We start from the raw sequence: 23,096 nt of genomic DNA on the forward strand, positions 1-23,096 counted from the left end.
TGTTGAAGATTGTGGAGATTATCAAATTGCACATCACAATTACAGTCAGGGTGGCCTGTTCATCAGGTTACAGTGCAAGGTGGCTGCGATCTAATCCTGTGAAGTTTAATCCTCTTCACTTCAAACAGCAACTCCAGCCTGACCTGGTTAATGTCAATACACATGAAACACTGTTACAAAAGTAGTTTTTCCTTTTTTTTATTAAAACATACACAAACATAAATAAAAAGAACACTGAATGGAAAAAAACTATCAAATCAGATGAAAATCTTACAGGTATGCTACAATCTTGTAGAAGAAACAATATATCCATATTGCTTTTGGCTAAGCAAGTGCACACAGAATTGTCAAAATCAAGATACATAAATATGGAATTTAAAATGAAGCCCCTGTGTTTTAATAACAAAAAGCGTGTCTACTATTTCCTCTAAGTGCTGCATAATGAATGTCATACAGACATAAAATATAAATGTTTTTTACAGCTGAAAGGTCACTTTAACAATGACCTGTCTCTGTACTTCTATAGCTAATAAATAAATATTTAGTGCATATTCCCATTTACCTCACTGAAGAGCCAAATGAAAAACAAACTTTAAGTTAAGGATGAACCAAACTCAATTTGGTTCCTCTAGTTAAAGAAGACAAGAGTCATGCCATTTATGGTCAGACAGTCCAGCTATCTGCATTTCTTGTTGATTGACATTAACATAACAGATGTCATTACCTCCTTAATGACATTGTTTAAAATGACATTGTCCTGTAATTGCCCTCAATGATCAGGCAACTCATCACATTTCATTCAGACAACAAATGTGTTTCTGGAGCACACACATGACCTTTTTAAGCTGGTTTTGTTGCTAAAAAAATGTCAGAGTCAAAGTGAATTTTTCATGGTATCAAGTTTCAATGGTGCCTTAGAGATTTGAGGGTCATATAATCATCTGTCGATTCTAGATACGCGTAGACTGACTTACTGTGAATACGCCTCATTTCTTGCTTTGCTCACACTTATAAAAACCTATCAGGAAAACCCTTGTGCATTCACAGTTGTGGGTCAGAGACAGAACAGGAAGTTCTGTTATTTTTATTCTGTGATCATCTGCAGACTACTAGCAGATGCTCTCTCAGCAACAATTTTCTTTTTTGGCATTTTTTCCAACAATCAACAATCCTTTCTCACTGCACTTCTCTCCAACAAACTTGCTTCCTTAGTTGCTCCCTTGTGGTTTGTTTAATTAGCGCATAAACACATGTCTATGCTTAAGTCTAAATGTTGTAATTGAAGTGAAATGTATTGAAATTTCCCCAAACAAACCGCAATACTTAAAAAAAAAAAGTCTAAAAAAAAAAAAAATCCAGTGCTATTTTGGATGAAGTTGAGGGCTGAGTGGCAAGACAAGTTTTTAAAGGAGAATACCTTTTCTTTTGTTTTTCTCATGAAGGACTCCAAGGCTATTTGGCATAGAGCAAAGTGTAAAAAAACAACACATACAATAAAAAAAACACACTTTTTTGACAAATCAACATTATAAATCACAAACAGTGGTTCTTTGGCATATCAAATGTTCAGTAGCATGTCCGCTCCCCACGTGTTTAAATTTCAGTTACCCAACTTTATGGCCCCAAAATACGTCCCTTCTCCCTCCGGGTCCAGCATCCACGCATTGGACACATTGACAAACAAGGCGTCTCCCTCCTCCAGCCGAACTCCTCGGCCCTGCTGGGCGCAGTACATGTTATAGCTCGTGTTGTTCCAGCGCATGGTGCTGCCCGTCTTCATCAGCACTACAGCCTTGCTGTTCTGTTTGATGCTCTCGTGGTAGACGTACTGGATGAGCTGGGTGTTGCTAACATCTACTGGTGGGATCCCAACCTGACTGCTGTCCTCTGGCACATACTTGTAGTAGCGGAAGCAGGTCTTGGCGTAAACATAGTAGAAACCTGACTCCATCACTAGCAGTTTCCCCTTCTGATAGCCCATTCTGTGGCGGTATCCGTGCACCTCGTCCCAGTCAATGGTGATGGCCTTTGGCTCACCCTCTTCACAGCAAACATAAAACAAAGGAAGTTCTGGTTAATCTACTCATCTATTTGTGCTTTGATTTCTCAGAAACAAACAAAACAAAGAGGATTCTGAGTGTGCCCCTCGAGCTTCAGTTCTTAGTAACTAACTAGTTTCAAACTAGTGATTCACTAAATTGGGTTGCAACATTAAAATAAACTAGGAAACGTCTGCAGTGAGAATCAACAATTAGAACAGGAGGTAACTGTAGCATCACAAGCTGTAGCATAACTTTCCAGTTTCAGAGGGTGCTAATGCTGTGTGAATACAGTGCATGCATGAGAGAGTGGGAGGTATCTTACTACACTTGGTCGTTTGGTGATTTGAGATATGTTGTGTTATTTTTGTGGAATATATAAACTTCCCAGTTTACATTATTATCAAACAGCATTTTATCACACTGAGTCAACTATATTTCTTATTACCTAAACTGTGTTTGTAATGAATCCAGACTGACAGATAAGTGTTTCTAGTGCGACAACAATGGGATGTTTATTCAACTGGACTCACTCTTAGAGTACTCTTGATGCGCTCTGATTGGTAGATGAGCTGATGGCAGGCTCTCTTTCGGAGTTTTGCACCGTCTGCTTTTCCTTGTGTCTCTCAGTGCGTTCAGCACTGGCTCCGTCTGTACTTCCTGCAGAATATAGGAAAAGTTCAGTTGTCAAACAATGCCTGACAAACGAAAGGTCAAAAAACATCACTTATATTTCTTTGTGTGTGTGTGTGTGTGTGTGTGTGTGTGTGTGTTATGTCTGCTACTTGGAAAAGTTGCGCAATTTGAAACTTACACCCACATCAGTAAAGAGACATCAACAATTAACCCGCACACACACAGACGACTTTCTCTTACAGCAACAATATGATTTGGACATGCTTTGCCACAGCTTTGCTCAGCTGTCTCTTTGAATAAGCATCTGTTTGCATGGACTTGTGTGTCTGTGTGTCTGAAGACAGTAAGTGTCTGTGTGCATTATCCATCTTCTTTGGCTGGCCCACTAACTTCTTATTACAGCCGTGGTTGTGCTTGGGGCCGGAGGCTGCGACAGGGAGGCCTCCTGGTGAGTGTAACCTTTCAGATAGATTCTGCTTCTCACGGATTTGGCACAAAAAGTATCTGGACTGTATTCAGCCTCAAGTGCTGATTCTATTCGAGGCCAATGACGCCGCCATGCACAGTCTGAGCTGGGCTGTCATCCCCAGGCAAGACAGAGCATATACACTCAAGGAAAACATGGTTTCCAAGCAAGTAAATAGTTACTGCTCTCATGCTGCCAACTCTCTTACACATCTGGTATGAGATTAAAATATCAGACGTGAGTGTTTTGTTTTCTGCCTCTCTCGACTGTCTCACCCAGGAGATCTCAGGTGAAATGACATTGTTTAAGTTGTACTACTTTGTCAGTTACTGGAAAAATACCTTCTGGTGTTTCAATTGAGACACAATTTTGGATGTGACTATAATGAAATTAGTACAACACGACTTTATTAGAGTGTGCATATAGGTGCATATGTGTGCAACAGAAAAACGTGGTAAACTACGCGTCAATGAAAACATTATTTAGATTCAACAAACTGAATTGTTGTTATATCCTAAATGTGTTTTAACTTGTTTTATGTTTTTACAGTAATTTCATCTGATCCAATAATCTCAGGTTTCCTGGCAATATCTTCTCACCCTAACTCTGAGCCAGCGCCTGAAAAAAGACGGGGAACTGGAAAGTGTTGAAATGGATAGAAAATTTAAACATACCAACTTAAAAACCACACACAGTGCCCCTGAGCACTAACACTGTAACACATTCCAAACAAACTCAACAGAGCCAGTCCCACCAACACCATTAACATGGTTTTGCAAGACTGCACCTGTGCAGTGCTAATATTACTGTGAAGTATTTATTCACAAACCCAAGTCCAGACAAATTTGCACAGCTCTCAAACTAAGATTAGCACTGCCTGTCCTCCAAAAACAATTTGCTGCACAAACATGTTTATAGCGCAGCGTCTTGGAATGAGACAGGGGTAAACAACGTCTTGCCAAGGCTACAAGGTAATTGTGAGCGCGCTCCCAATTGGCCCTACATTGTGGGATCTATCTTGATTTGTGGTGAGACCACGTCATACCTCTTTAACCAAAGAGAAAAGATTATTTAGACAAAGTAGCTGCAGTTTGGCAGCTCCCTGATCTACAGTGCGATCTTGAATTAAAGTGCAGCATGGTGACAATCACTCTGCACCAGCCAGAGCTGCTACACGAAGGGGAAATGTCTGCTTTAAATTTTACATCCAGCGACTGCTAACTTGATTTCATATGCTTGGTCCTAGAAGACCATGGTGCACGCAGGCTTTAGTTCAGCCCTTTAACTATGCACCACATACTTCATTCACCATCTCCATTATGTTGATACGTGGTTTCTAAGATGCTACACTGGAACAAAAGTCCTCACATTCAAAGCTTGGCCACCAAAGCAGATTGTCTCTTTGTGTTTCATACTGCATCATTCAGACCTCCTTCTTACACAGTTGTTCAGTTCTCCACAGACTTTAAACATTCAGATCATGAGCTGTGTCTGATTCATGGTCCTGTGTTCTCACCACTCCCGAGATCGCACTGACCACAGCCCCAGCTCAGCGTAGGCCTGCACATCCTGCCTCACATCAAAGGGTGCACACCAAAGCTGAACTGGAGAACTGACAGCTGTCCACTGAGGCCTGCTCTCTAGCAAATCCCCTGAACTGTCAGCGGAGGGCACTGGCCATCTCAGGGCTAACCCTAACACAACACAGTGTGGGCCAAGTGGACCTGTCACCCTGACACCTCATAAAGCTCCCAGCATGTCTCCCTGCGCTTCATGGGAAACAGCCGAGAGCTAACGACACAATGAGCTCCTCAGTCCAAGACAGTCTGGGTGGTTTGTGTAAGTACTCCACCAGGGATAGTCAGGGCAAACACAAATACATAATTTCAAAGGAAACTAAAGCATCATGGGAAACCAAACACTGGCGAAGCAAAGCAGCACATTTATTCTGTGTTGTTTTACTTCCTGGATGGTTTCTGGTCTTGCTCGGCAAAACCCGTGCCAAAAACCGACAGCGACTTCCAAAAAAGGGATTAGAGAAACAAATATGACTTCAGCAATTAAGAATTCCTTTTTTCTAACTCCGTCATGCTACTGCTGATGACAGAAGGAACACTCTGTAACCACTGATGCCAATGAGTGACTCACTAATAGCTGACGCAGTACACTACTCTCTATGCACAGCATTAGGACGGAACTAATCAAACTTGTGGGAAATGACCCCACATGAAAGACAGAAAGGTGTTTCTCCTGCTGTTGTCTGACCTCTCTCCAGCCTGTGTGACCACCAATGGTTTGGTGCTTGCTTTACAGGGGCGGTGGTATATACTGGAAACACACCAGTGACTGACTGACATCATGACTACTGTCAGTGCAAATGAGTTCAGATGATGATCTTGTTTTTCTGTTTCTTTCTTTTGCTGCTTTAACTCTTCCCTTTTAAAAACATTACCACCATATTGCACGTGCTGTACCTGTCCCTTAATAGTGGAGGAAATTCCAGGTATGCTTCAAAACATTCTTAAAGCAGATTACTGTTGGCCTCTGAAACATTATTTTTGGCTTTGTTTCACCAGTTTCCCTTCAGGGGCATATTAAAAACTGATAGAGCAAATCAATCAAAGTCTTTTGACATTAAGTTTGTTGAAGCAGACATTACATTAATGCCAATCAGTCCTGATGTTTAACGATCAATAACCAAATGTTTTATACAGCAGATTCAAAAACCACAGGTGTGTGTAGAATATCATAGCAGGAAGGAAAACAGTTAAAATGGAATTTCTCTGAGTGGACAGTGCTCCAGTCAGAAGTTGTGTTGTTGCCTGGAGTCAAACTCACCTCTATAGGCCGATGTGGGGCTGTGGACAAATCTACCTGGAGATAGAAACACAGGAGTCCAGGTTAGAGAGGTCGATGTCAAACAGCATAGATATGACATTTCAAATGAGCTGTGATGAGAATGTGGGTGGGATAATTATTGTACAAAACACTGAGAGAGGCAAGCAGTATTCAGTTTGGATGCTTACGTGTGTGTGTGTGTGTGTGTGTGTGTGTGTGTGTGTGTGTGTGTGTGTGTGTGTGTGTGTGTGTGTGTGAGAGAGAGAGAGAGAGAGAGAGAGAGAGAGAGAGAGCAAGAGACAGAGAAGGAGAGTGTGGGAGTGGGAGGTTAGTTCCCGCATGTCACACTGCATTCCACAACAGCAGGTGAAAGTCAAAGTGATTTGGAGCCTGAGCACCAGTTCTCATTTGCAGGGCTGTTGTCTGCGAAAAATTTAAGGTATATTACAAATTGAAAAAATGCCCACAAGGTTTTCAGACGTGCATCCAGTCTGATGTACAAAGACAAACAACAATAAACGAACACTTCAGCCCTCACGTTCGCATCAGAGCAGCATTCTTAAACCTGCCATGATCAGCACATTCCTGTGCAGGCAAGGCGCCGTGCAGATTCAAGCGCTCCTCTCCATCTCCAGGAAGTTCTACAGGTGTTGTGGGCAGATGATGGTCTGGTGCCCAACTCCAGTCCACACACACAACTTCTGACTCATGCTAAAAGTGCTACCATATGCAGCTGTCAGAGAATTTGGGGAAAAAAAAGGCTGTGTGTTCACTAAGAGCAACCAGAGGGCATCTCATGCTGCTGGGTGGTGAAGGAACACTTCAGTAAAGACACGGACCCGCATCCTCCTCATCACATAATCAGACCAATCCCACAAACAAATGTTATTACACAAATTAACAACAGCAATGGAATGAAACACTGTGTCTCTCCTTCTGGCCGCCTGTTCTTCTCTCTGGGGTTTTCACTCCTTTGCCTCCCTCCCTTTTATTTGATTTTTTGGATTTTTATTTTTTTTTGTCTGGCTCACATCCAGTACATAACTAGCTACTACCACACTGCAGTGTGTTTATGCCAAAGCCAAGCCAAAGAAATTTAACACACAAACACTGAGAAGGACAGAGAGGCAAACAGAAAAAGACAGACAGACAGACAGACAGACAGACAGACAGACAGACAGACAGACGCTCCCCAGGTGAACTTCCAGCATCCTGGCAGAGCGGAGATGTGGTCTGCTCTCTTGGCTTGTTGAAACATGACAATTATTCAACTCCAGAAGTGCCATAAAGTAACAAAAACAACCGTGGCAGAATGTAAATGTTATTCTACAAGCTCCCAGACACGCAGCCAACGAGATGGCAAAGATGACCTGACAAAAACCATTGGACCATATCAGGACACTTGTATTTTGATAGTATCACTGCCTTTGCACTGTCAGACCAGCAAGTCAGAACACACAGTGTTCCCTGAGCTGTGCCAGACTTTTCTGCCTCCAAACTCCTCAAAAGCAGCTCACAAAAGTTTACAACTCCTGACACGTATAAATTACAAATATAACCCCCCAGATGACATGTAAACACGCACAAGAGAAACTGCAGCCTGAGAGCCTCAAGTGAAAACATCTGTATTTTGCAAACAAGACATCTTGCAAGTCTGACACATGTATTTACTGAAGAGAGACACTTCCAAACGGATTCACGATGATTTTAATCGAGCTGCAGCCCCTGGAAAACATCACGCTGAAATCACTCATTTCCGTGGAAAACTTCATCAAGGTGTTTTCAGATGCTATCTATCAGTTGGGGTGTTTTCACAGCGAGGGAAGAAGTGTTTTCACTGCGTGCCGCCAAAGCGCAGCTCCATCAAAGAGACGCCGAGTGCACGAAGCTTTGCGCACAAAACTGCAGCACTGGCTGGATGTTGAGGCTTCCTTTTTACCACCTCTTCAGATTACATCTGCTTTACTTCTGAGAGCGCGCACCGCCAACCTCTCATACAGCTGGAAAACTTATCTTGTACTTTATGGCATTATAAAGTTGCGCAAACGTCGCTGAACTATCGTAAGTCGTTAGAGCTGAGCAGAGGAGTGTTTGCAGATAAATATGTACACACAGAACCAAACCTACATACATGCCGACGGCAGCAAAGTGCGTGATTGCGCGCTGGCAATCGAAAAGCAAACCAGACCACAGTCACACTGAGCCTACCTCTTGCAGATAACCTGTCAGGTGTAATAAGATCGCCACGCTGGAAGCCACCTGAAGCAATCCCATGACAGCAAGGGTTCCGAATAGGAGCGGCCGATAAGTGGGCTCCGAGCTCTGCACTTGGTGGAAGCGGTGCTGCCCTGCCTCGATGTCGACGGTGTTTCGCAGGTAGCCTCTGTACTCGCTGTGAGTAGCTGCCATGATGTGCGCTCGGTGTGTGCCGTTCAGTCCCGTGGCCAGGATCCGGACTCAATGCAAGGAAGGAAACTCAGACTGCAAGAGTCACTGTGATCAGCGGTGGGTGGGCTGAGAGAGCTCGTTTCCCTCTGGGGCCAATCAGAGCCACTCAGATAGGCAAACGGAAAAGACGAGCAACCAGATAGACCTGAGCGCACGACAGGTAAAGCGAGCCCTTTATGGCTCCAGAGGCTTTTTACAGAAAGGCATTAACACGTGATCCACCCCTTCTGCACGTCCACACCCCCGGTGACACACAGCCCCTGCGCCGAGGCTGTGTTCAGCACAGCACGAGCGTAACAGAGAATAAATCAACTTTAACGCCATCAGTCATCAGTTCACACGCCAGTGAACACCAAAGTACGATCACTTCGGTCATACTCAACAACAAACACACTACATGTTGGAAGCAAACACAGACAGACAAAAAGAAACATTCAGAGGGTTTAGGGTTTCATAAAGAAAAAGCATTTCACATAAATCAAATTTAAGGAATTCATCCTATTAAAATTTAAATGAATGAGGCACTTGATCACATTTGATCCAAAGACTCTTCAGACACTTACAAATGCTCTGCTTCCTATAATAATCTGTCTAATATGTCCCATCGTGTCACACTGCTGAGTGTTATATATTGAAGCAGGATTTGCTTCTGAAGTAATTGTGATCTCCAATACTGCTGGAAACTTTCCCCCTTCAGCAGATGAATGTGAAAACGGCCTTCTAGTGTCAATCTCACACATCCGAAACACAACTGCATGAGGGGGACATAGAGTCAGAGACATAAAGCTTAGTGACACACTGCAAGACTAGATTAATACTTATTTACGCTGGCAGTTTGTCACATAATTATCATAGTTTGCTCCTTTGGTTGAACACTCGGTGTCAATAACTCATACTCACTATAGGTGTAGCAGCTTAGGCTCATTAGTTCCAGAGTCATTGCTACTTTGTGACCTGTTCAGTCAACAGTCATATCAGACAACCAGACATCAGAATTCTGATGCATAAAAATGCAGATTCACTGATCATTAGCCTACGTAAGCCATTACTCTGTACTGTCATCATGTCAGTGAAGGAAGCATGGAGTTGTTTTGACAGCGGTCTCTGCCTGGACCTGCAGGACAGATGTTATCTTGTTTCTTTCACAGGATAAGTAAGATTACCTCATTCCTATCTGCTAAATATCTAGAAAGAGTTAGTCATGCATTTATCACGTCTTATTGTAATGTTCTCTTCACTGGAATTGGCCAAAGCCCCTGGCAGGCCTCCAATTCGTTCAGTATCCATAGTCATGACCACATGCTAACCTTTAGGGACTTTTCTGGTGCATTTTAAAGGAATATTACTAATTTCTGGAATTAGGCCTACGCTCTGCTGGAACTTTGCTTTCTTCCAGAAGTTACACGAGAAGATTGATATCACTCTTACAGTGAAATCCCTCTGGAGCAAAGCTGAACTGGAGCACACCTACACACAAAATGTATGTGTGTCTGTATGTTCAATTCAATTCAATATTCCTTTATTCGTCCCACGAGGGGTAATTCCAATTTCACAGCAGCACCAATAAAGTGGATAGAATGGTAAAAGACAACAAGTGCATGCAAGTTAAACACAACAAGTATATACAAAAGCCTGGAATAGAAAGAAAAATGTCATCCTAAAAAAATTGTAAATAGTATTTTACAGGCTGGCTGGTTGTCATCCTCCTCTCCCCCACTTCCTCCACCTGTTCCAGAGGGCATCCCAGGACAGACTGGCCTTTCTGATGAGTTTGTCCAGCCACAACAGAGTCATAGAAGGTCTTCAGGAGTGCCCCCTGCACCCCAAAAGACCTCAGCCTCCTGAGCAGGTAGAGTCTGCTCTGTCCTTTTTTATAAAGTGCAGTGGTGTTATGAGTCCAGTCCAGTTTGTTGTTCAGATGAACACCCAGGTACTTATAAGATGTCACCATCTCAGTGTCCCTTCCCTGGATGTTCACTGGTGATGGGGGAGAGTGCGGGCGCCGACGGAAGTCCACAACCAGCTCCTTGGTTTTATCCGCAATGATCAGGAGGTGGTTCTGCTGACACCAGTCCACAAAATCCTGAATGAGTCCTCTGTATGACCTATCGTCCCCATCTGTGATGAGGCCGACAATGGCAGAGTCATCAGAGAACTTCATGTAACTGAATTCATGATATAGGTCTTTTTTTTCTTTTTTCAAAAGGAGCAGTTCAACATCAGTTCAACAGAAGAACCCCTATTTAGATTAGAAATACCACAGAGCTACAGCCAGCAGACAGCATACCTGACCATAAAAACTGGGAATGGGAAAACAAGGAGGCTGGCTCTGCACAGAAGCCAGCACCTCTGAAACTCACTCATTCACACATTCTATCTTGTTTGTTTAATCTGTACTAAAAGAGGTATAGAAATGACAAGTTGTGACTAGTGGGCAACCAGCAGAGATCCCAGGAAGTCCCTGCAGCCTGGTCCCTCCTAGGGTCGTTATGCTAAGATAATTTGTATAGACTATAATATCCGTCCATTGCTCGTTATAATCACCCATCCTGTTCATACTGGCCATTAAATTATGTATGTGTGTATTTATAACTTTATCAAAGCCAGTATGAGGCTTCAGCAGTCAGCATTTAATTAATTCATTAATTAATTAGCCAAAATGAGTCTTTTTAGTATGAAATCCCTGTGTTTCCTTGCTGTGCTGTGGTATAGGGATATACAGTAAACACAAAACAGAAGTGAAGAAGTCTGGCCAGTGTGAACAGGAGGAATTATTACAGCAAGTGAAACCTGTTGCAGTGTACAATGGGGCACCTGGCTATTTTTTTTTAAGATACACTTGAAAAATTGTGAACCTATCCTTTAATCTCTCTTAAATAGTACTTAGGTAGAGGGATGATAGTTGTGCTGGAGACTACACAAACACAAATACAAATGCAAATCTTTTTAGATTTGCTCCATGAAATCAGCTGTTTACACACAGTCATTGTGACAGTGCCAGTCTAACACGTCCTACCAGCCAGTCTCACATCAGTGATTCTCCGAAGACAGATGACACAGAAGGCAGATGACCAAAAAGCTGGATTTCCACTATTTCCACTGAAAAAAAAAAAAAAAAAAAGCCACTGTGAGTCATATTGGGGGGGGGGGGGGGGGGTGTTATGTGCATGCATACAAGAGCAGCTATCATTGTGAGAACCAATTTGAGCTTTAGACCTTGGGAGTGGGAGGGAAAATGAGGGCAGACCTTAAGAGGGCTGGTTGGGGTTTAGGTTTATTAATGTGTAAAGCATTTTTAAAGCAAACCGGTTTTGCATCCAAGTGCTTCACAAAAACAGGCATGAATGTATATGAATGTATTCAAGGATGAGGACATACTGTGAATGTGCCTAGCAAGAATAAAATACAGACAAGTTTAAGATAGAAACAATCTAAAGATAGTTTAAAAGCCAGGGAGTCAGAAAAAATATGGACAGAATAAACACAAATAAAGTGGATCTCAATGTGCCTCTTTAACGCACCAATAGAACAGCTGGCTCAAGAGCAGATTTCTTAAGGAGTGGCTGCGTGTGTGTGAGCATGATTGTCTGACCACAAATATCCCCAACAGGCCTTCCTGCATGAACAGACAGATGTCATTTCCTCTCACCTTCATTTAAGAGTTCTTTCATGAGTTGAAGCTGCATCTTACCACAGTCTTATGAATGGACTTACTTAAACTATCAGACCATTGTTTGCAGGGTTACACCTATGAGTTGCATTATACAACCAAGAATACCCACAGTGAACAATAACCTTTCTCAATAGAAACTTTCTCTTCCGCGAGGACAAGTTTCAGCGTTGTAATGAAGATCTCGATTTATGACAACTGTTTGTTTGATGACGTAAATTAAGCAGTGTTCCACTGTAGGTGGAAAGTTGCAACAGTGACTTTGCATGTTTACTGTCATCAGTTCTGCAGTGTCAGTGTCCGCCTACCTGCTAGCTCATGCTGAAGTCCCTTTGGAGTAAAGCACAACTGGATTGCTATCTCACTTTTTGTACATTGAGATCTTTTCTGTCTCTAAAGGAATGGGCTGGAATTTTGAGAAATATACTTATTCCTTTAAGATAGATATCACTCCTGTCTGTTCACTAAACATGAAGCTGCATCCAGCAGCCACATAGCTGAGCTTAATATCACGAATGGAAACAGCGGGAAAGAGCTACAATAGTTCAGTCCAGAAATAAGCAGGACAGTGTCTTGATTGGGCACAGTGACCTGTGGCCAAGCAGCAGAGTCTCCGTGGACTAATAGTAATAATAATGCAAATATAATAATAATAATAACTTTATTCATACTTAACTTTTCAATGGTTCTTTCCAATCCAAACAAAATAATAAAATTCTATAAATCTAAAGTGTAAGATATAAAGCAAGATATAATTATTTAAATAATTACTACAAATACAATCAGTTAAGAAAAAGACATAAGATGAAAGTGAGACGGGCATTTTTGAAAACGTAGTTTTCTCCATGTGTATTCGCCTCTAAGCCACATACAAACAGTTTTAGGTCACTGAAAATGGAGCTTTTAGAGAGCTGTTTGCTGTGTTGATGTGTAGACAGGGAAAACTGAGTTTTGGGCTTGTTTTTGGCTTTTATCTCCTCTGTTTGGTAACAGAGTGTTGCTCTGTTATCTCCTTTGTTTACATGAGGTAATTTTGTACAATGGCAGATGTAGCCAAAATAGTGCTGGTGCTAACCGCGCTGACAGGACTTTGTGCATGTTTACACATAAACCTTGCAAATAGGACTTTGTGCATGTTTACACATAAACCTTGCAAATAGGACTTTGTGCATGTTTGCACATAAATGTTACAGCTGCTACTGCTGCTCTTCCACTTGTGTGGAGGAACATGAGGCATCAGGATGTGCTATGGAGGTCACTGCTACATAATCCAGAACTCTGATGACACAGAGCCAATGTCGCTGGTTGTGGACAAATTTACAAATCCTATTATGATGAAGGCGGGCCATGCTTGTAGTTGCTACCTGTAGTTGCTGGTAGCCTACTGGTAATAGCTTTTTTCAGGCTTGTGATTGGCCAACATGCCTTTAGGAATAAGGTTATATCATCCTGTTGGTTTAGTACGGTCATGGCAGCGTTTCAATTGTTTTTTGCAATTTTCATATGGAGAGAGATTTTTTTTAAAAGTAGTACTCGTGTGGACAGGAGGAAAAACTCTATTTTAAAAAATACCTGCATACATGTGGACTAAGCATGAGTTTGCCTGTCTGAGATCCATGAACCCCCAGTAAAACAAAAACTTGATCTTTTAAACTTTGGTCTTGGCACAGTGTAAACAAAGTGAAATGTGTTAAAGTTGAGTTGAGTTGAATAAGTAGACTTTGTTATCTTTGGACAGAGCTCAGTTATTTGCTTCCTCCTGCTTTAAGTCTTTTTTGCAAAGGTAAATTAACCACAAATGTATAAACATGAGTTTGACTGGTACTGATTTTCTCAGTTAGGCCTTTATCTGCCAGAATGTGAATAAGAATACTCCCAAAAAATAGTTACTTGGGGGCAACAGAACAAGCTGTGGTAGCAAAAACTTCCTATTTCACATCCAAGAGAGACAGAGTAACACCAGCATTTATGTGTTGTGTTTCTGGCGACCTGACAAATCAAAGTCCAATATTCACTCTGTTTTTACCAAGTGTGCAGTATCTAGCTCCTTAACTAGTAATTGCTCCACTACATTTGCCAGCCAGGTGCAAACCTCGCCTGTGTGCCATTTGGTGCTGGCCAGCTATCATACAGCCATTTTATCAGAGTTTTTTCCCCTGAAAACAGCAGCCTGCTGCAGCTGGAAACAAAGTTGGTGAGAGCGGAGAGAGTGAACCAAAACAGTAAAGTTGCGGTTTGTTCAATGAAAACAGTGAGTTGAGGGATGTTAAATCATAATGTAGAGCTGAGGGGAAGCTGGGTGTTAATTCATTGAGGGTTTTTCTGTAAGAGCGACACCTTTCACATTGCATGCATTACACGCAATCATTTGATTCATTTTTATTAGGAAAATATTGATTAATTCTGCATTAAATGAGTGAGAGAACTTACAAGAAATTCTGTGTGCTTGAATGATAAATAAAATCACATGAACTTGAACTCCATACTGTACCTAAAAAAGGTAAAGGACAAACACAAGATGATGCTATTAATTCCTTCTCATCTCCTTTTATAATCCACTTACATGTACATTCTCCAAAAACATGCACAATAAGGTATTGTCACATGGAACTGCTGGACCACCTCATTAAGGCTGAGTGTCCACAGACGGTCCAGCGGTCGCACATCGTGGCTGTTGCAGCATCTAAACATGGCAGTGGCTCCTGTTAGCCCAGAGAGTGACCTCCTTAACCTCTCCTGTTTTCCCACTGCCAGCAGAACAACAGTGTAGTATTTGAAAACCCAGCAGAAAACGAACCTCCTTTAGGAACAGGAGTTATTTTAGGCAGAAGCAGTGACAATGGAAAGGAGGGGTGGTTGTAGTAGGTTGGGTGAGTTTGCGAAATCCAAGCAAATTTCTGGGTGCCAGAGGAGTTCATGGGAGAAAGCTGGCTTTTTATATGTGCCTCCCCCCTCAAACCATCAAACCTCATGGCGCTACAATCATTTAATACTCCATCATTATGGGCTTTCTAACTTCATAAAACCACACACATGATTTCGGTTATGTTGTAGTGAAACCACATTCCCCCCTTACTATTACTCTTATTTTTACCATGCTTGTATAGAACGGCCTCTGTTGATATTTTACTTTTGAAATGTAGCACAAGGACTGGAGTCTGTGTTCAGCCAGAATTTTCCTCTGACACTGTTTCAGAGTGAACCTGGTGAGGATGTAGAACTTATCTTTCCCAGGAGAGCGTTTGAACTTGTGTCTCCTCCTGCACTTGGCTGGCTGTGGCGTGGTCTTGGCATTGGCTCTGGATGTGGTGCTGTGAAGTGCTTTTCTCTTGGTCTGGGGTCGTTAATACACCGTGAGAACCTGTGTTTAGCTGTGGGTTTCCCGTGCCCTCAGCAATTTCCTCAAGGAGTCAGAAGCTCACTGCTGTGGAAGGGAAGAGTGGTGGCAAGGTTTGTGCACATATGCAGGTTATCGTGTTTGTTTGAGTTGTATCACACTTTTAGTCACGTTGGGTTGACCCTCAAGTGTGCATATACATGCATAGATCTGTGTGTGTGAGAGAGAAAGAGTGTTTGGACGGTCTCCATGCCCCTGTGTTTTGCTATGTACAGCCTGCCAGAGAATGGAACCTGATGCTCTTTCAGATGACAGACAGCTAAAAGCCCTGCAGCTGAAGAGAGAAGAAAAAGGAAAAAAAGAGATGGATCATGAATGAGAAAGAAAGGGTGACGAGAGGTAAAGTAGAAGACACAGAGAGAGAGAAATGTGCCCATATAACTGCCTGCAAAGATTAAACTTGAGACTGGGTGTTTACCTTTGCCACCGGCCAACTCTTGCATTGTTGTTGAGCATTTGATTATCTCTGGTTTTTAAGAGCATTCCTTGTTAACCATGCCCTCATACTCACCCCAACACACTCAGCGACCTCACACTTATCCATGAACTGTGACGTCAGCAATTTGTCCATCTGAGGAATCAGGGTCAAGGGTGAAGGTTCAGGGTTCATAGAATGTGGAGTCACAGTGAGCAGGATCCGGTCAGTCTGGTTCTGCCCATTGCTATTTCAGCTTCAAAGCAACCAGCATGATTCCACTGGATTCAGCCTGTTTTGAAACCAGAAGGATAGAAATGCATGAATTAGAGAAGCCAAATATGAGGAAATGGTTTAGCTGCTGCCTGGCATAAATATTTGATGGCACCGATCCTAGGCACAGCTGTTGTATTAGTATTTGATTAACTGAGCACTTAAAAACAATAACACGTCTTGTCAAGATTCCTCATGCATAAGAAAGTACAACCAAAGGTAGAACAAGCCCCAGTTTTTCCACTGTTTATTTTTGGTCTGTTTTATCTGATTGAGAGGCTGCTCTTAAGACTCACGGCATGAAGAGCAGAGAATTGTCTCTCGCTCCTCACTCCCACATCCTCTGTGGTAAGAAGGTCACTCAAAGTCTGCCATAAAGTGCACACGCTCACACACGCACACATACACACATCTTTGACTGCCGCCTCCATAGCAACCCCAATGTTTACACCCCACTCTCCTTCTCCTCCTCCTCCACCTCTCCCGTCACATCACACCGGCCTGTGGTTTTATCAAAACTACACATTTGAAGAGAAAATTGGAGTGATGATCAGCCCAAACAGGGATATTCCAGACCATTAGGCAGATCCTATTTCAGCTGATGTGTGTGGGTTGCAGAGTGTGGGAGAGTCAGGGTGAACATTGAGCAGACTATCAAAGCAAGCCCTTCTTGCCTTGTGTGGAAAATGCACCAAAATGACAAGTGACACCACCAGAGTTGGCAGCAGAGCTGCATGCACTGCAATTAATATTAATGTGTAAGCAATTACCTGACTGTTGTGGGATTAATATTGCTCCTTGGATTTCCTCTGGAGCGGCGGCACGTGGAAACAAGCTGTGGGAGGGGTCATATTACCAAGCCTGCCAAGAAAGAAAGCAGACACATTAGTAGACCAATTTTAGCAAAGGCTCCTGAGAAAGTTTGTTTTTATAAAATGATTAATGTAATGAGGCAGTTTCAAGAAAATTATGTAACTAACATGGACAGATAGATGAAAAACCCTAAGGCTTGGATCTGATTGAAAATGCCTTGATACAAGAAGGGGTGTTCAAAAAGAATTTTCAAAGTTGTTCATGTAAAATAAAAACGCATATAAACAAGAGTCTTCAGCCATGCAAGCAAGTCTGCGAGGCTCCACTTAAGTACAGTGGTGCTTTAAGCTAAATGCTAACATCAGATGTTTAGCAGATTTTGTTTATCGTGTTCACCATCATAGTTTAGCATGTTGAGACTGACAGGAATGAGGTATTGTAATTCATCCTGAGGGGAACATGAATGTCTGTGTTAAATTGCATGTCAATAGTAGCAGAGAAATTTCACATAAGACTTCACAGTGGTGCTGGAGAGACGTTGGCCTGAGCACTGGACAATGGGACCAAGCGCCAGCCAGCAGAACCTCCACAGCACTGGGCAGTGAATGTGGAGCTGGGAAGCAGAGAGGAGGTAGAGCTTGGCAGCAGCCAACATTGTTTCCTTAAGATTATCAGTCCCATTTAACAGTTCTCCCATGCCTGGAGCTCCCAAAACCAAGGCCTTAGAGTAGATAGGTCTTTCCATAAAGGCTTTGGCCTGCAGCATATCATTAATGTCAACTCCTGCAAATCCTCCTTTGAAAAGTTGATGTCCGCTGGATCCATTTCTTGTCATATCCTAATAACAAACTGATTATGGCATGAGGAACATAGACAGGAATACAGAGGAGTACCAGTGGCATCAAATGCAGGACAAGGGAACAAACACAAACAACCTGACAACTGAAAGAAGAGAAGGCCAACAGGGGACAGATGAAACAAATCTACAATCGCAAGGGAGGGATAGAGATAAAGGCAGAAAGGAAACAAAACATGACATATGAGGAGAAACTCTTCCAACATGAAACAGGAAATAGTTAAACTAAAACCCACAACCATGACATTGCCACCCTTAGACCCATGCTGCTGGCATGACTGAAAACATGTAGATAAAGAGTCACACTTGCCTGCATAAAAACATCCCTGAGTATGTACTGTACACACTCATGTGGGTACACACAGCTACAAAAAAAAGATGCTCAGTCAGTGGGAGCCAGTCATTCCTTGTTTAAAATGCATGTGAACACATTTGGATTCCAGCACACTCACCAAAAGGTAAACACTCAGCACTCCCCTGGTGATCCTACATCCTTTCACCCTGTGCTCCATCTTCTTTGCTCTCCTGCTTCTCTCCTTCCTCTCACCTCTCCATCTTACATCACACTGCAGACAGTGTTCTCTGTCTAAACAAGAGAGTCATTCTTACACTTCCTAACAGTGGGAATTAGGAAGAGTTTCCTGGAACGTGGCAGAGTAGCTATAGGAATCTCATGCTCTCTTTGTCTTGGAAATGGTAACCTAACATGGGGTCTAACACACTCTGTAATGAGATTGGATGACAACAAACAAGCAAAACATTATCTGTATGGCACATTTCATACCAGGCTGAAGCACAATGTGCTGCACAGAGTGAGCTACCATGGAAGTTGCAGCTACAAAAACTAGTGAATAGGGAATGAATAGTAAAACATTAGACATAAGTACACACATTTAAAACAAACAAATAAATAATACACGAGTTAAAACAATTCAGAAAATAGAATAATTAAGACCAGCAAGCGGCCAGTTAAAATAATAAGACATGTGAATTAAAGCCAAGAATACCAAAAATAAAATGCTAATTATGACCAGCACTTGACTAATAAAAATAAGAGGAGAAAAAGTGAAATAAAATAATAACTAAGATGGGCAAATGAGACTCCCAACAGGTGTTTTCATTTTAGTTTTAAAAGGTGGTTGTGTTGAGCTCACCTAACATGAGTAGGTAGGATATTCAGTGGCTTGAAGCATGAAAGCTAAAGCCAGTTTCACCAGTTTTCATGGAGACCCTGGGAATAACCACCAGGCCTGTTCCAGATGACCTGAGAGTTCTCACAAGCATGTCAGAGAGATATTTGGGGTACCAGACCATGTAGAGCATTAAAATTTCAAATCAAGTCTAAAATGTACTGAAATGACCTCAACACAGGTGTTATATGGTCATATTTCCTTTCTCAGTTCGATCCCCGGGTTGGGCCTTTCTGTGTGCAGTTTGCTTGTTCTTCCCGTGCATGCGTGGGTTCTCTCAGAACCCACGCATGCACGGGGTTCCACAGACCAAAAACATGCTCATCAGGTTAATTGGTGACTTGCCCTTAGGTGTGAGTGTGAATGGTTGTCTGTGTATATGTTGCCCTGCGGTCGGCTGGCGACCGGTCCAGGGTGTACCCCGCCTCTCGCCCATTGACAGCTGGGATAGGCTCCAGCCCCCCCGCAACCCTGAAAGGGATAAGCGGAATAGAGAATGGATGGATGGATGATCTGGATGTTTTTTAGACATTCCTGTGAGGAGTGTGTTACAGTAGTGTAGTTAAATGTAGTTCCATAAATGCGTGGACCAGTTTTTTAGCCACTTCCTTGGATATAAAGCTCCTTAACTTTTGCGAGATTTATTAAATGATGAAATCCATTGTACGCTGTTAATGTGGCTCTTGAAAGTTAGGTCAGCATTGAGGTCCCAAGGTTTCTGGCCTGTGTGATACTTTTCAGAGGCAGTAGTGACAACTTAAAGGAAATTTCCTCTTTGTTGGCTTTTGCATCAGTAACTTGAATTTCTGTCTTATCACTGTTCAACTGTAAAAAAAATATTAGTCATCCAATTGTAAATATCCTTGATACATTCTGACAGTGTGTCAGTATGGCTCATGATTGCATGTCATCAAAATAATTATTGTAACACACATTGTGTTTCTTGATAAGTTAGCCCAGAGGCAGCAACTACAAATCAAACTGTAATGGGCCTAAAATTTAACCCTGGGGAACACCACTTGAGATAAAAACAGGATTAGGATTCTCAAGTCAAATACTAAAATTACATCCTCAGGGGTATGATGAAAAGGGGAGCAGCAGTCACCACACAAGTCTCCCTATTAAAATATCATGTTTGATATTGTCAAATGCTGCACTTACATCCAGTAATACTAAGTCAGAAACACTACCATTGTCACAATTTATTCTTAAGTCAACAAATAACCTTGACCATGGCTGTTTCTGTTCTGTGGTTGCGGCAAATTGGATTAGGAGAGGTCTTGTACTTTGTTGATTGCCAGGTGGTTGATTGGTAGCTGGTGGATGACTTTTTCCATCATTTTCCTTTGGAACAGGAGGTTAGAGACTGATTGGTAGTTATGGTTACGTATTAATAGGTCAATCAAAATACTAGATTGTAAAGAAGTATTTATAATGGTAAAATATCCTTAGATAAACAGTTCAAAATGCTTTTTTAAAAAAAGGCGGGGGTGGGTCAAGGAAAGAGGTGGGATAGGTAAGACTGAACCACCATTCCAAGATTACCTCCTGGAACTGAAGTTCTAGAGTTTATAGTTTTGATAGATTTCAGCCCATAGTTTAGCCTAAAGAAGAGGGTGTGGCTTTGGCTAGAGAGGTGCACGTGAGCAAATCACTGAAGCATGCTGTGCAAATTTGAAGTCTTGGATGACCTCTTGTGCTTTGTTCATCTCCAAACCACATCTCTCTTGTGAAGCATTCACTCTTACAATAAGAAATCCATTGCCAGCTTGCCTGCCATCGAACTGGGCTGGGAAGAGGAGGAGGAGGATGAGGATTCAGGAGAAGGAAAAGGAAAAACACCAGGGCAGGACCGACCATGACATCAGCAGGAGACGTCTCTTATTCAGTTAGCCGTGTCATGATCTCCCAGACTTGACCTCTGCTTCCTCTCTGTGGTCACATCAAAGTGGCCCGGCCTGAAGACACAGACCACACTGTCATCGCCAAGGTGGGTGTGAGTGTGGAGGAAGCACCCTGAGGTCATCAAGAAAGACGATTTGTCAAGATATTTCCTCATTGGTGAGCTGTCTGTGAAACCCAAACTTACGCACACACCTGAGTCAATAAAGCAGTGGGTGTAAGCAGACTAAAGATGAGCAGAGACATAACAGTAGATGAAGCAACTGCTCTTTAATGAACAGTGAAAACCTGCTGTTTTCTATTCCTTCAGGGTGGGAGCATGGTGTGCAGTTTGCATCAGCTGAGGGATGCTTGTTGTTTTTGTGAGTCAGACAGGCTCACTACCAATGTTAATAGATAATACCTAATATTATTTACCACGTTACCAGGTCCACACCAAGCCCCAGCTGCTGTTTTCAATCACCAACGAGTCAAAACAGAGCTGTCAGGTTGGGAAACACCAGCAGCCCCTCTTGACTATGATGTTTCCCCTCCACCCACAGTCCACTCTTTCTGCTCCCTTTCAATCATTTTCAGATAAACACTTATAATTTCAGCATGATTCAGCTGTTCCCTCAGACGTAAGCTCTTATCTCTTGCTATCCCTCCTCTCTCTTTCATCACTGTCTCTGTCCTTTCGCTCCCACGCTGATAGTTTTCATTGTGCCAAGGTCTGAGTTGCCCTGGGAATTGAAGTTATTGTCCAAGCTCGCTACTTGGCTTTCTCACACACACACACACACACGCACACACACACACGCACACACACACACACACACACACACACACACACACACACACACACACACACACACACACACACACACACACACACACTCGCTCCAATGTGGTCACTCCTGGAAATAAGCAGACAATAGCAGGGAAATGTCATGGGTAGTTTTCACCTCACGTTTTGAAAGATGAGTGTTTCCAACACCCCAGTGGTGACTCTGTGGGATCGTTCATTAGTCGTGGCCTCACTCATAAAGTCAACAGGATTAAGGAAATCTACCACAACCTCTGTTATCCTGACATCAGCAAAAACAACAGAGGAGGATTTCTAATTGAATACCTGATACAGTTTCATTAACAGTGATTCCCAACAGTGAGTACTTCTCCAGGGTATTTCTGAAGATGTCTGTGTATACATGGTATAACTAAACTGAACTAATTTCAAAACACAGAAATGACAATTTGATTTTCAAAAATACTGTATATTTGCTTTATAGAGTGTATGAAAACTCGTTAAAAGCAAAGCAGATAAGTCTAAACAGTTAATGTAAGTTAAAGGTGAAAGATAAATGGCTAACATAAATGCATTGAATAAACAGCTGAACAGCTAGTGGTAATTGGTAAATTATAGAGATATACAGATATATTAAATATATAGAGAGCTAAAAAAGACAAAAGGTTGAAATAGCTAATGGATAAATAGTTGATTTGTCCAGGGTCTGTAAGAAATGAACACATTTGGGAACATGATAGGTGATGTCAGTGAAGGGCTGTGACAGGGCTGTGGGAGTAGCCTACAGTATGTAACACGAAAAGGTTGTGAACACTCAATATAACAGGGTGAAAAAATAAGTAGCACATGAAGTAGCTTAGCATAAACAAATTCCTGAACTACAGTAGAACATTTAAAAACTCTGTTGAGGTGCAGGAGGTGGAATTACGTAATTTAAAATGACTCCAATGCTCCTTTCTTTCATAAATCCAGTGGGAAAGTTAGATACTAAGCACAAAGAACTTGAAGCGTTATTTGCCAAAAGATTTGAACAATTAGATTTTCCACTCCATAAACTTTTTCATTAGTACAGTTGGATCATGAGGATTTTGGAATGGAGGATTGTAACCTCCGCCTAAAACCGACAACATTAATTTCTGAAGTAGCTTTTATGTCCAAAACTGTGCAAGTGCCTCATTGCTCTGCTTGCTGTAGTGCAGCAGGTCATCCAGCATGACCTCAGACCCACCTCCATGATTCAGCCCCTTGGCTCATTATCCGTTCACACCTATTAGTCTATGGTGATGAAAGAAAGAGCAGATGCATCAGGAAGAGGGGATCAAAAAAAACAAAACAAAGGAGATGTTCTTCAGGCCAGGCCACTAGCAGG

General features: G+C 42.2%; 1 protein-coding gene across 1 annotated transcript; it reads right to left on the reverse strand.

Annotated features, from left to right (window-relative positions):
- Positions 1-203: 203 nt before the first annotated feature.
- On the reverse strand, positions 204-8,594 carry tnfsf11 (TNF superfamily member 11). The gene is made up of 4 exons (XM_070976166.1): positions 8,188-8,594; positions 5,980-6,015; positions 2,573-2,699; positions 204-2,040 (listed from the first exon to the last, which is right to left on the reverse strand). The coding sequence occupies exons 1-4, from the start codon at positions 8,386-8,388 to the stop codon at positions 1,601-1,603; spliced, it is 804 nt and encodes a 267-aa protein (XP_070832267.1). The 5' UTR covers positions 8,389-8,594; the 3' UTR covers positions 204-1,600.
- Between the last annotated feature and the right edge of the window lie 14,502 nt (positions 8,595-23,096).

The sequence above is a fragment of the Chaetodon trifascialis genome, chromosome 12 (genome assembly GCF_039877785.1).
Source record: "Chaetodon trifascialis isolate fChaTrf1 chromosome 12, fChaTrf1.hap1, whole genome shotgun sequence".
In the NCBI taxonomy this organism is placed as follows: domain Eukaryota; kingdom Metazoa; phylum Chordata; class Actinopteri; order Chaetodontiformes; family Chaetodontidae; genus Chaetodon; species Chaetodon trifascialis.

What these genes read in the sequence shown, in the direction of transcription:
- tnfsf11 (XM_070976166.1), bottom strand. Translation starts at nt 8,388, where the DNA reads ATGGCAGCTACTCACAGCGAGTACAGAGGCTACCTGCGAAACACCGTC. An exon ending in TGACAGGTTATCTGCAAGAG is followed by an intron (nt 6,016 to 8,187) that starts GTAGGCTCAGTG and finishes TTCTATCTCCAG; the next exon opens with GTAGATTTGTCCACAGCCCC. An exon ending in CCCCACATCGGCCTATAGAG is followed by an intron (nt 2,700 to 5,979) that starts GTGAGTTTGACT and finishes TATATTCTGCAG; the next exon opens with GAAGTACAGACGGAGCCAGT.